Source organism: Macrotis lagotis, chromosome 7 (assembly GCF_037893015.1).
Source record: "Macrotis lagotis isolate mMagLag1 chromosome 7, bilby.v1.9.chrom.fasta, whole genome shotgun sequence".
Classification (NCBI taxonomy): Eukaryota; Metazoa; Chordata; class Mammalia; order Peramelemorphia; family Peramelidae; genus Macrotis; species Macrotis lagotis.
In genome coordinates this window covers 4,416,108-4,429,126 of record NC_133664.1, presented here as the reverse complement: position 1 = coordinate 4,429,126, position 13,019 = coordinate 4,416,108, and the positions used below count along the sequence as shown (strand labels likewise).

The 13,019-nt window shown below is 39.1% G+C and overlaps 1 protein-coding gene across 1 annotated transcript in view; it reads left to right on the top strand.

The window, feature by feature from the left end:
• The window catches only part of THSD7A (thrombospondin type 1 domain containing 7A), a 323,596-nt gene that overhangs the window by 234,642 nt on the left and 75,935 nt on the right, over positions 1-13,019 (top strand). Inside the window, exon 8 of the mRNA XM_074195394.1 lies at positions 7,317-7,511. Within this exon, the coding sequence (XP_074051495.1) occupies positions 7,317-7,511 (195 nt within the window). The remainder of the gene's footprint in view (positions 1-7,316; positions 7,512-13,019) is intronic.

Sequence of the window (13,019 nt, the reverse complement as noted above, 5' to 3'; positions counted from 1 at the left end):
CTTGAATAAAAAGCATGATATCCATTTGAATCTCCTTTAACTCTCTGTGGCATGCTTACAAAAATCTTCCATGAATAATTGGTAACAAATACCCACAGACTAATTGTTTAGTGGTATGAGGTTCAGTAGGTCGGTGTGACTGTAGTTAGGAAAGGGAAGTGGGTATTGCTAAAGCATAGAGGATGAATGAAGAATAAAAATCATGTTTGTGAATCTAAGCATTTCTGAAAATTATTGGCAGGATTGTATTAGCCAACCAGCAAGACTGATGATTGAAACATTTTTTTACCATTCTTAAAAGAATATGAGAGATAATTCAGTGAAGGAGAATAATGTGCTTAGCCCTCAAAGCAAGGCAGATTTTATTTCCTCCTTTCCAAAACATCCATTTGGGTCTGCTTGCTTTGCTTATAGCTATAAGAGAAATGAGACAGGGTACCTTTGGAGTAAAAAGAATAGAAACAGTTTCTGAAAGAATATAACCACAGAAGAAAATGTTCTACCCATGCTAAGATTAATGCAATGAATACATCTTTGAGGTTTTCTTTCCCATCCAGCAAACTAATAAAAAACATTAAAAGGTAGAAATCATCAATGCTGAATTGGGTTATAGGAAAACAGATGTCTTTTTGTTTGTTTGTTTCTTTTGTGGTTTTTGTAAGACAATAGGGTTAATTGACTTGTGCAGGGTGACCTGGCTAGGTGAGTATTATGCGTCTGAGGCCACATTAGAACTCAGGTCCTCCTGACTCCAGAGTCAGGGCTCTATCCACTACACCATCTAGTCCCCCCAACACACTAATATCTTTAGAAGAAATTATGAATTGGTCCAATCATTCTGGAAAACAATTTGAAATTATGTATAATTTTGCTGAAATAGTTACTGAATTGTCTGTCGCCTTGGACCCAGCAATTCCTTTACTGAATTTGTTCTTTGAGTGGGTCAGAGATGGAAAGAAAGGTCAAATACACTTTAAAATGTTCATTGCAAAAAAAGAGCATCCATTGATTAGCGGATACAACACCAGTAGGGCCTAAGAGTATGCCCATTCTTTAAGAAATGATGAACATGAAGAACTCCAAAAATTATGGGGAAACAACTAAAGGGACGCAGCAGGCAGAATCAGGAGAGTAAAGCTGTGACAACAATTATGTAACAGAAAAGAATGTTTTAAAACATGGAACTCAAGTAATTGCCATGGCCAATGGCCCCAGAGAACAGATGCTGAAATGGGGCTTGCTTCTTCTTGGTAGGGTATTATCTTGCATAAATTATTTTCTCTGGTTGGCGTGAGGGGATCTGATAGAGAGAGAGGGTTTTCAGAAAATGGCAGTGTTATAAAAACCAAAACCATCAAAATGACTAGTTTTCAAAGTTCTGGATCACACCACTGAAGCAAATAGTTTGTTCCTCTTTTTTCCCTTTCTAAGGAAAAGCTGAGAAGTATACAAATATGATGCCAATAGAAAAGCAGGCTGCAGAAATGGGATTTTTTTTAGCTCTGGAGTTTGCACATGTCTTTTTTCTCTCCATATGCTTCCTGTAAAATGTATCTTTTGCAAGTTTGATGAAGTCCCTTGAGGTCCTCAAAATAAGGCTTTATTTGATTGCAAAGCAGCCATTTGATGCTTTGGGCACTAGAAAGTTCCTGTTATAAAATAGTGTGTTGAGTGGGAGCAGGGAGGCAGATTATGTGTTTATGATGTCAAGATTGACCACTGGTCACTGTCCAAGCTAAGAACTACCTTCAGGAGAGGAAATGGGCTATAGGTTCCCTATGATCCAGGCATGGGATGCTACAGCAGGCTTCTGACATAGATCAACATCTCATCCTCAGAATAGCAGGATAGCTTTCCTGGAAAGGGGGAAAAGTCCCTCCTATTGGTCTGGTGATGGTTTAGACTTTCCACTTTAATAGCACACTTCATTCATTTGAAAGAGTGTGAACCATCCCTGTGCCCTTATAATGTATGGCTGAACATTCACAACATGAGAGGAAGCAGGGAGGGAGCAGGTCAACCAATAGCAGGCAGGAGTCCCTGAGGTTTCCTTCTCTTTCTCTATTCAGCCTTGCCTGACCTTTACTCAAATGCTGGGACAGTTGCCCATCTGAGTCTCTCTGGGCTCTTGGAATAAGTCCATGCCCACGCTTCTAAGGCATAACTGAATCTCCCCAGAAGCTCTTGTCCTAAATATAGTTTATTCATTAATTTAACAAATATTTACTTAGTCCCTGCTGGGTAGAGAATATTGAGTATAGTATGTTCTTGATGTGAAAGCTACCTTAAGTTCTCTCAAGAACAAAATAGGGTCTTTTCAAAAGGACTTTTTTGATATTCTGGTGGAGGTCAATACATCCTGCAGTAAAACTTGCTGAATCACTAAGTATAAACCTAAAATATTCCCAATGTGTTTAGAGGTTGAATCGGCTTCCTGAGCTACCTAGACCCTTCCATCAACTTGCTCAAGGTTTGGTTGCCCTGACCATAGACCCTCATTTCCCCTCCTTCTCCAGAGTCAACTAAACTCAGGTTTTCCATCCACTCCATGGTGGCTGTCCCTCCCACCTCCTCCCAGTGAGTTAACCTTGTAGATAAAAAAAAATCAACCACATTTCAAAGCTCCACCAACTTCTCCAAGCTCAAGAAATTTGAGTCAGTTATGACAAACTAAACAGTTTTTCTAGGACCATCGAGATTTTGGAAAAAGAAAATGCCTTTGTAGCACAGTTTTCCAAAAAGAAGATTCTTTGTCCATTGGCACACCTCTATTTGATATTCAGTTCATTTCAATAAGCATTCCCTGAGGTCTATAGTGGGCTCTGCTTAACTGACCCAAAGATGAACAAAATGAGTCAATCCCTGTTTTTGAGAATCTTAGATTTTCTTGGAGAAAAACAGTAGGTGATCAGTAATTATACAAAGTAATTTCAGGAAGGCTTGAGCATCAGCCATTGGAAAATCAGAAAAGACCTCTTTTTAATTTCTAATTGATATTTTAGCTTATTTTTCCCAATCATATGTTATGATAGTTTTTCAGCATTCATCCACATGCATATTTACAGGTTACATAATTTCTTTCCACCCTCCCTTCCCATCCCCCCCACCCTGCAGTGGCAAACTGTCTAATGTCTAGTGTACATGGACATTAGTGTTTAGCATGTTTCCCTATTAGTCATTTTCTATATGAGGAATTTGGACTAAGGGAAAAGATAGAAAATCATGGGATAGGAAGGAAAAATATAAGGGAAAATTTCTTTTTAAATGTTACTATAAGAGCAGCTAGGTAGTGCAGTGGATAAAGCACCGGTCCTGGAGACAAGAGGACCTGAGTTCAAATCCAGCCTCAGACACTTAATAATTACCTAGCTGTGTGGCCTTGGGCAAGCCACTTAACCCCACTGCCTTGGAAAAAAGCCTTAAAAAAAGTGACCATAATGTTCATTCAGATTCTATAGGGGTTTTTTTTCTGTTTGTTTTGCTGATTTTTTTCCCCTTCATCTGGACATGGATGGCATTGTCCCTAACAGTTCTCCAAAGGTTGTCCTAGCTCTCTGAACTGAAAGAGGATCTGCATCCATCAAAGCTGATCAACTCACAATGCTGTTATGAACATGTACAATATTCTCTTGTTTCTGCTCCCTTTCTTCAGTATCCATTGTAATTCTTTCCATATTTCTCTAGAGTCCGACCATTCACAATTTCTTATAGAATAAGAGTACTCCATATCTTTAACCAGTGTGTATCTCTCTGCTTCATATGTGTTTCTTGTAAACAAGATATTGTAGGATTCTGGTTTTTAATCCATTCTGCTATCCACTTCCATTTTATGGGAAGGTTCATCCCATTCACATGTACAGTTCAGGCTACTAAACCTTTATTTCCCTCCATGTTATCTAGGAAAGGCCTCTTAGAGGAGGTGTTTGGATTAAACCTTGAGTAGGACTAGAAATTCTAAAAGATTAGCCTAGAGAGAGAACATCCTGGGTATGGGAGACAACCTCTATAAAGGTACAGGCATGTGAAATGGAGAACAGAGTGTAGACTGTGTGTCTGAGAGAGAAATGGCACATAATCATCCTAAAAAATGTATTAAAGCTGGATAGCTTTGATTTTATCCAAGATATCATAGGGAATTACTGATTCTTTTTGATGAAGGGGGAATGGTCAGCTCTATGTTTTAAGAATATCAATATGGGTGCAGCTAGGTGATGCAGTGGAGATAGCACTGGCCCTGGAGTCAGGAGGACCTGGATTCAAATCCAGCCTCAGAAACATTATTTGCCTAGCTGTATCGACCATAGGCAATTCACTCAACCATGTTGCCTTACAAAAACAACAAGAGATGGAATATCAGCATGATGGTTATATGGGATGGTAGATGGCATAGGGGAGAGATAGAGATTCAGGCTATTGTAATCAGCCAGTGAAAGAAAAATGTGGTACTGGATCAAGAGAGTATTGATATAAGTGATAATAGGGGAACAGGTACAAGAAGCATTGAGGAATAAGAATCAACAAGACTTAGCAGATGGCTAGAGAGAGGAAGACAAATAGGTAAAAGGAAAGAACTGGGTTTGACTTTGAGATGTGAATTTGAATTGGTGGAAAGATGGCCATACCTAGGTGGAAATAACAAAGACCAAAAGAGGGATGGGTTAGGGGACAAGATGACCTTTGTTTTGAGTTTGACCTGCCTCAATAAAATCAGTAGACATCTGATAATATGAAACTGGAGTTTAGGTAAGATGACTGGTTATGCTAGACCTGTAATTTCATTAGTACAGGGAATATGTGGGTGAAGCTACCCCCTCTATGAAATCAGATTGGTGCTTTATCTAAAATATATTATCATAGAGAATGACTTAGAATACTGGGCAGTAAATGACTTAGCCATTGTCACACATTCTATTGCACTGCCTCTCAGAAGGAAATAGTATTTCAGATGATTAATAATATTAATCCTATTACCTTCTGAGATGAAGTATAATATAATATGGGAAAATGGGCAAGTCATTTACTGATATATATATATATATTATATTTTGCTTAAGAAAAAATAAATATGCCACATTTTATAACTGACTGTTATACATTTTTAGGATTAGGGAGCAGTGGGTGAGGGATTTAGCTGTTAAAAAAAAAAAAACATCCACCATGTGGAGCATTTTCCTAAGTGTTCTAGTTCATGGCATATGAGGTTAGTGAATGGGAACATAGATATAATGATGCCAAAGATGTGGATTCTACCTCCCTATGGGTCAGGGACTTTTACCTTATTCTATGGCCCAAGCTAATCTATTTCTGCTAATCTATGTCAATCTGTAAAATGTACGCCCTTGATCAGAGGGCTGACTGTACGGGAAAGTATCATTGGCTCAATGTTTCATCATTCTTCAGGGAGAGCTAGGAGTGCACAGCCTGCATGTACCTCTTTCACAGACAAAAGAGATCACTTTATTAAATTCCTTTTCATCTTTAGCCATCTGTTTCCCACTAAATGAAATCTGGATATAGCTGGCCTGCTTCTTATTAGTTTCTATTTCAGTCTGGTTGGCTACAGATGGAAGGAGACACAGCCCAGGTTGGTGCTGAGTCTCTAATCCACGCACCAGGGGACGTATATAACTGCTCTGAGGCTGAGTAATTGGTCTCTCAGCCAACCAACTCCTTCTCTCACTTGTTCCCATCTCAAATTGGTTACAGAGTCACTTTTTTGTTCCTTTGGAAGAAAGAATCTCCATCTCCTTCCATTTTAAGTTTATTTTTTTTCAGCTTCTCTTTTGGCATGGCCAAAAGGCTTCCAAAGTGGGCCTTGTCACAGGGAAATTCACTCCAATCTCTACATCCCTCAAGGTTGAGCTGGTTCTGAGCAAGACTGAAAAGGCAGTGCAGGATCAAAGCCACCTCACAATCTACGATATCATCCAAAGTTATCATTCCTGGTTCAGACCATGTCCTTCTTCCTCCATAGACTGCTTCTAGGTTACTGTTTGTAAAAACAACACATATTTTGGCCATTTATTCCATACTCACCCTGGAGTTCCTTCAAAATGTGAAAATGAATATGGTTGGCTCTATCCCTGGCAATCCTGACATGCTCCAGGCATTTTATCAACTACTTGTAACATGACAACCAAGCAGCATAATGGAGAAAATTCTGGACTTGATAACAATCAAAAAGACCTGGATTCAAATCCTCACTTTGACATTTATAAGCTATATAACTCTGATCATATAATCTCTCTATTCCCCAGTTTCCTCTTTGTTAAAATAAAGGGGTTGATTTGTTGACTTCAAAGGAACCTTTGCTATGATCCCAAGCCTATAATGTGGCATCTCCATTGGTATAGATCACAGATCATGCCCCCATCCTTATGTTTGGAATCTCTTTTCCATAGGCTGCATTCCAATATCTGAATGGGTTAAAATGGTTTTTATGCATGACCATGATTCCATTTATATATTGTAAAGTCACCAAAGGAAGACATCATCCTTATCTCTTCTATGAGTGTTCCCTTGGTTCTTTGCACAGTACCTTCTAAACTGAATGGAAATGAAATTGTTTTGATGATTATGTTTTCTCCGATATGTTAGGTAGCATTTTCCTAGGACTTTTCACCTTTTCACCTTTCACCTTTTCTTCATTTATTGATATATCAACATATCTTCAACTGATAAAACTCATTTTAATAATCAGATTGAAATATTCCAATTCTCTCTCTCTCTCTCTCTCTCTCTCTCTCTCTCTCTCTCTCTCTCACACACACACACACACACACACACACACACACACACAAACACATACACATACACACAAACATAGAGTTAGTTCTCAATGAACCCTTATAATATACTTTCCAAAAATCTAGATCCTTATGAGATGGATCCTAAAGGCTGTAAATTGATCCATTATATAATTTGAAAATCACAGCACCTTTCCACAACATGGAGAGGAATGGATTTCATTCAGTGCCTTCTGTAAGCCTTCAATGGAAGTTTAGGACACAAATTATTTTTGATGGTATCAGATAAGACTGGGATATATTATATGAATAAATCTCAAAAGAGATATAAAAGTGACCACTCTAAAACTGTCTGCAACTGGAATACAGGCCCTCTTTTGGATCCTGGTGGCAATATCTGCATTCTTTTCATGTCTAGCATGAGGGTCCCTCTTTAGCAACTCATCTGTCAATTCCAGTTTTACCCAATAACAAAGGAAAAAAAATTATTTGTTGTGACCATCTGGTTTCAATTGCACATTTGAAGTTAATTTAATTGTAATGGACTCTTTGTGGCCCTTGCTTCCCCAGGAGAAGAAGTTGACAGACAGCTGTGCAGAGATGCCATCTATCCAATCCCTGTGGCCTGTGAAGTGCCATGCCCCAAGGACTGTGTTCTCAGCACGTGGTCAGCATGGTCCTCCTGCTCACATACTTGTTCTGGCAAAACAACTGATGGGAGACAGATGCGGGCTCGCTCCATTCTGGCCTATGCAGGAGAGGAAGGTAAGATCACCACAGAGGCAGATAATGCTCTGGTTCAATTAATCTGTTCTATATGTGACAAGAGAAGTCATCCTCCAAGCACAGGCTCAGGGAAGGATTAGGATGCAGTGAGGCATTAAGGAATTTGTCCTGACTTTTTCGCTTTAATCTGAATGAGTGTGGTTGTCTAAGGGACTCAACCCCCACCCCCAATATCATCACATTTCTCATATTTTGGCCTCAAATTGATTCAAGTTCATTGTTATCCACAGTATCAAACTCTAGACAAGGTCTGAAAGGAAGTCAGTCCCTGAATACTACCAATTTGAACTTTTACTGTCTTCCTTTCAAGGAATCATTTATTTCTTTTGAATTGGGGAGAGGGGGAACTGGAGGAAGCAAACTGTGATTTCATTGATATGGGAATTCCAATCATGAAAAATCCCTCCTCTGGTGCAGATCATCATTTCTTTTATAACACAGATTTAATAGGTGGCCTAAGGCACTGCGAGATTCAGCGATTTGCCAATAATAACAAAACTAAGATTTATCAGTGTGGCTTGAACTCGGGTCTTCTAACCAGCACTGAATCCCCTACAATCCCCTGGCTGACTCAGCAGATAAAATGTTGGACCTAAAGTCAGGAAGTCCATAGTTCCAATCCAGATTCAGTTACTTATTAGCTGTGTGATCCTGGGTAAGTCACTTAACCTTTTTTAGTCTCAGTTTCTTCATCTATGATAAAAGCATGTACTTCTGAGGGTTGCTGTGAGGATCAAATGAGATCATCTTTGTAAAACACTTAGCAAACTCTAAATAGCTATTTAAGTCCTTATTGCAGCACATAACTTTTGTAAATGATCCTCATTTACTTCCCCATTGTTTGTTTGTTTTTCTGTTCATTTAGACCAGTGGTTCTCCAAGTGTGGTTCAGGGACCATTAACCTTTTAGAGGGTCTATGAGATCAAAGTGTTGTCATAATAATACTAAGATATTTTCATTTCTAATATGCTAAATAGTGATAGATGTAACCCACATAAACAAGGTTTCCTTAATAATTTTTAAGAGTATAAAGGAATCCTGAAGCCAAAAAGCTTGAAAAGCACAGTTTTGACTCTAAACTGATCAATATCATGATAGGCACTTTTTCCTAAGTATGTTGGGACTAAATGAAAAATACTGATTTTGTTCTCAGTTCAGAGGTGATATATTAAATTCTCAGGCATAGGAGAAGGGGAAAGGGACCAAGGTTTTTTTTTTTTGCTTTGTTTTGTTTCTTACAAGGCAATGGGGTTAAGTGACTAGCCTAAGGTCACACAGCTAGGTTAAGTATTCTGTGTCTGAGGATGGATTTGACCTCAGGTGGTCCTGACTCCAGGGCCAGTGCTCTATCCACTGTGCCACCAAGCTACCCCTGGGACCAGGATTTTAAGAACTTGTCAATGTGCCAGGCATTGCTAAGCTTTTTACAAGATACTACCTCCTTTGATCTTCACGATTGCCTCTAAAGTACCAGTCTGAAATGCTCATTTGTCATCTGATGATAATGGTCTACAGGATTGTCTTTAATTTTGTCATCCAATAAAATAACACAAGAACAAGTAGTCCATGTCTGATCACCAGAAGCTAAACCCTTTCAAAGGCTCTTGGGTTAATACTGAGGAACACTGCCAAGACAAATGTCAGCCTTCTGGTCAAATGTAGCTGTGATATACCATGATTTCTCTCAAATAATCACTCTGTTATGCTTACCCACTTAATGGCATGTCCTGCACAGCCATCTAAAACTTATCTATCTAGGAACATTGGCTTTCTACAAACAGAATATCTGTCTAAAAAGCCATCACTTCATTAAGGTAAACAGAGGGATGTAATCCCCTACCCCATATTATAGGTTTATAAATAGTGACTTTGAAATTTCTATATTATGCTTAAGAACCCTAGAGATATTCTTTCATTGATCCTTTCCCATTTGCCATAGAGAAATATGAATATGAGATTTCAGCTCAGAAACAAAGAGGAAATGTTATCTCCTAGAGATTCATACTCCTTCTAGAGCTAAAGAGGAAGGCAATCCTTTGCTTAGATTATTGTCCATCTTAAAGTCAATCAGCTACACCAGCATATGAAGTAAGACTTCATGACAATTAGATCTGTTGTCAACCTGCCTCATGAATATATTCGACTTTGCTGGCACTGACTAGCAAGAGTCACCAGAGAATCATTTTCCAGATGCAAACTTCATGTTGTCAGATGGTGTGAGGTTTTCTAGATGTCTATTTCATTTTGCTCACTTGGTCTGGAAGGATGGGGAGTTCAGTAATATAGAACTGTTGGGCATAGCAGCACAAGGAAATTCTATTGGAAAATTCTACCTTATCATAAATCACCAAATGAGGTGATTCCAAAACATGGTCTTAATGAGAAAGATGCTGTTCCAGGAGCTTGGAGGCATTGCACTGAAACCTTCTCTGGGCTGGGCCTGTTGTTCATCTTAATGGCCCATCTGCCATAGTCCACAGCTCTGATAATGGCAGCAGGAGGGAGAAAATGCAATTGGGGAAGCTTCTTTGTTCTGCCTTGGAGCTCCACTTTACTCATTAGTGGTCAATGATTTCTGCCTTGATTGATGCAAGAGATTTCTTAAACATTTAAGTTCTAAAAAAAAAATCTCCAGAACCAACTTACAGTCAAGAATATAGCCAGCCAGCTAGAGTTTATAAGCTCAATGAGTGTGAAAGCTCAGGGAGATAGGATTCAGAGCAGAATTCCATAGGAGAGTTGTCACCCTCCTACAATTCAGATATGCAATAGGATAACACTTCAGGAGGAGAGCAGTCACTCCACTTGGCTTAGTGCTACAAAGGAGCAAATGCAGAACAGATCAAGAGAAACAGGTTATGTGCCCGCACTCCCACTAAGAACTATGATGCTATGCAGAGTGTTAAACTTGGAGTCAATGAGACTTGAGTTCAAAGCCAGTCTCAGACACTTACTAGTTGTGAGACCCAAGGCACCTTTTCCAGTTTTGGGTTCCTTCACAGAAAGAGTGGAAATAATAATAGCACCTCCCTTCCAGGACTGTTGTGAGGATCAAATGAGATCATAATTGCAAAGCACTTAGAATAGAATCTGGCACATAATAAGCACTATCATAAACATTAGCTATTATCATTTCACATTAATTCTAGACTTGAAAACCAGAATTCTTGTGACTGCATTGTAAATTTCAGGAACAAAAGCAGCACAAATTGGCTACACAGATACATCATTCAGGTGTTTTTCTGTTGAGGTGGATGGTTACCAAGATGATCCTTTGCCTTTCCTCTTCCTTTTCTTCCTTTTTTCTTCCATCTCTGGTTCTTTCTTTTTAATTTCTTTTTTCTCTACCTTGCAGGTTTCACTCATTCCTTCTTTTTTCATTCCTTCCCATCTTCCCTTTCTTTCTTACTCCCTTCTCTCCTTTCTTCTTTGTTCTTTCTTATTCCTTCCTTCCCTCCTCTAACTCTTTGCCATCCAGAACCTCATTTGTATGGATGAGGTATGACAAGTATGAAGGCTGATGGGAGATGCTCCTGTAGTCATTGTTAATCACCTACTCCTTTGTAGTTCAGTGCCATATTTTCCCACATTTTTCCTTCACCATATTGAGACTTCCATAAGAGCCAGCCCAGCAGGTCTTACAGTCAGATGAACCTTATGAAGGTTCCTCAGACTTTTCTATATTTTTCCCCTTTCTCCTCCATTTCCAAATTGAAAAACCCATGAGATTTGCAATGAGAACAGTGCCTACCAGCTGAGTAGCTCAGAAATATATAAAGTCCAGCAAGCATCCTCTAATATTGAGCTAGGATGAGAATTGAAGCTCAGTGAGAACAAGTAATGAATTGGGGCTGCCCAAGATCTGCCATTATCCTCTGTGTGGCCCACCTTGGACAGGTTACTGAACCTCTCTGGGGCTACTTTTGTTGTTGTTGCTGCTGTTTTCCATTGATAAGATGAACTTGAAGGTCCCTGTCCCTGCCAATTCTTGATCAATAATCCCATCATCTGTGACTCTATGGTTCTATTAGTGCCTCCTCCCCTATCATTTTACAGATGAGGAAGTTGAGATTCAGAGAGGGATTTTATGATACACTGGAAAGAGCACTGAATTGAGAATCAGGAGACTTGGGTTCAAATGTCAGCTCTGCTGTTTACTACATGGCTTAGGGGAGTCAATTCCATTCCCTGAGTTTTTTCCTTCATCTGCTATGTATAGATTGGACTTCTTGCTCTGTAAAACCCATCCATCTCTAAATGTTGTAGTCCTATAAAGGAGGTGGAGGTCAGGGGGCAACCTGGCTCAGATAGAACTGGCTTGAAATTCTGGGTGATGAAGCCATCTCTACTAATCATGGCCAGCTAGGTTTGTTTCCCATGTGTGCATCTGCTCACCTACTTACCTCTCATTGTGGATTGTGAGATGGCTGGTGTGCTCTCCTCTCTCTGACATGAACTATAAGTGGAATAGTTCTTTATATCTCTGAGTCTCAGTTTCCTCTTCTGTAAAATGGATACTATAATACCAAGGTGCCAGTGTCATGGGTTTTGTGGGGGCCAAGTGAGATATGAAAGTCAATAGCTTTGAAATCTTGAAAGTATTGTAAAGGTGTCAAGTATTATAAAGATGTATTATTCTGAGATCTTTGAAGGATCATCATTATTTGCTGTTTTGATTGATGATGACATATAGATTTCCCATGAATTCTGGAAAAATCTTTGCCCTAGAAATTTTGGACTTTTGGTTGCCAGGCAGAAGATGAAGTGCAGCTCTGGTCCTTTATATGTTTACTAGACTGGGACACAGGAATCCTTGTTCCTTTTAGCTCTTCTCTCCCTCAAACACACACACACACACACACACACACACACACACACACACTCCACACTCACAATGAAGAACCCCCATGGGTGAGCTGTTCCTTCTATCTACCATGGAGAGTTCCATCCTAAGTTCTTTGGAAGGGTGACCCCAGAGAATAGATGATAAGCAGATGTGCCAATTCTTCCTATTGTTTAAATGCCCGCTACTGTTGATCTTTTTCCTCCCTTTAGGTTTATGTGAACTGACAGGAGGAAAAGAGAAAGACAATCTCCTGTATTTAGTGCTTCCCATCTAATCATGAAAGGGGATGTAGGGTCTTCTCTGTATTCTGACTTCATGTGTGAGTGTTTTAATGTACAAATTATAAGAGTTTACTATAGTCCTTAGGATACTGAATCAAAAATGGCAACAAAAAAATTGAAGAGCAAGAGGTAGAGGAGTACACATACTTCACAGACAGGAAGAACAGACTTCAAAATTGGATTTCTTGGATTATATGCTCCCATTTTACTGATTAAATCTCCATTTATTACCCTCATATTTGTTCCAATTTACAATATTTAAGATTCTTCGGTATTATATAAAATAAAAAAATCATTAACCTAGGTGCTGCTTTTGCACAGTTGAATGGATTGGTCTATGATGAAATATCAAACAGTAT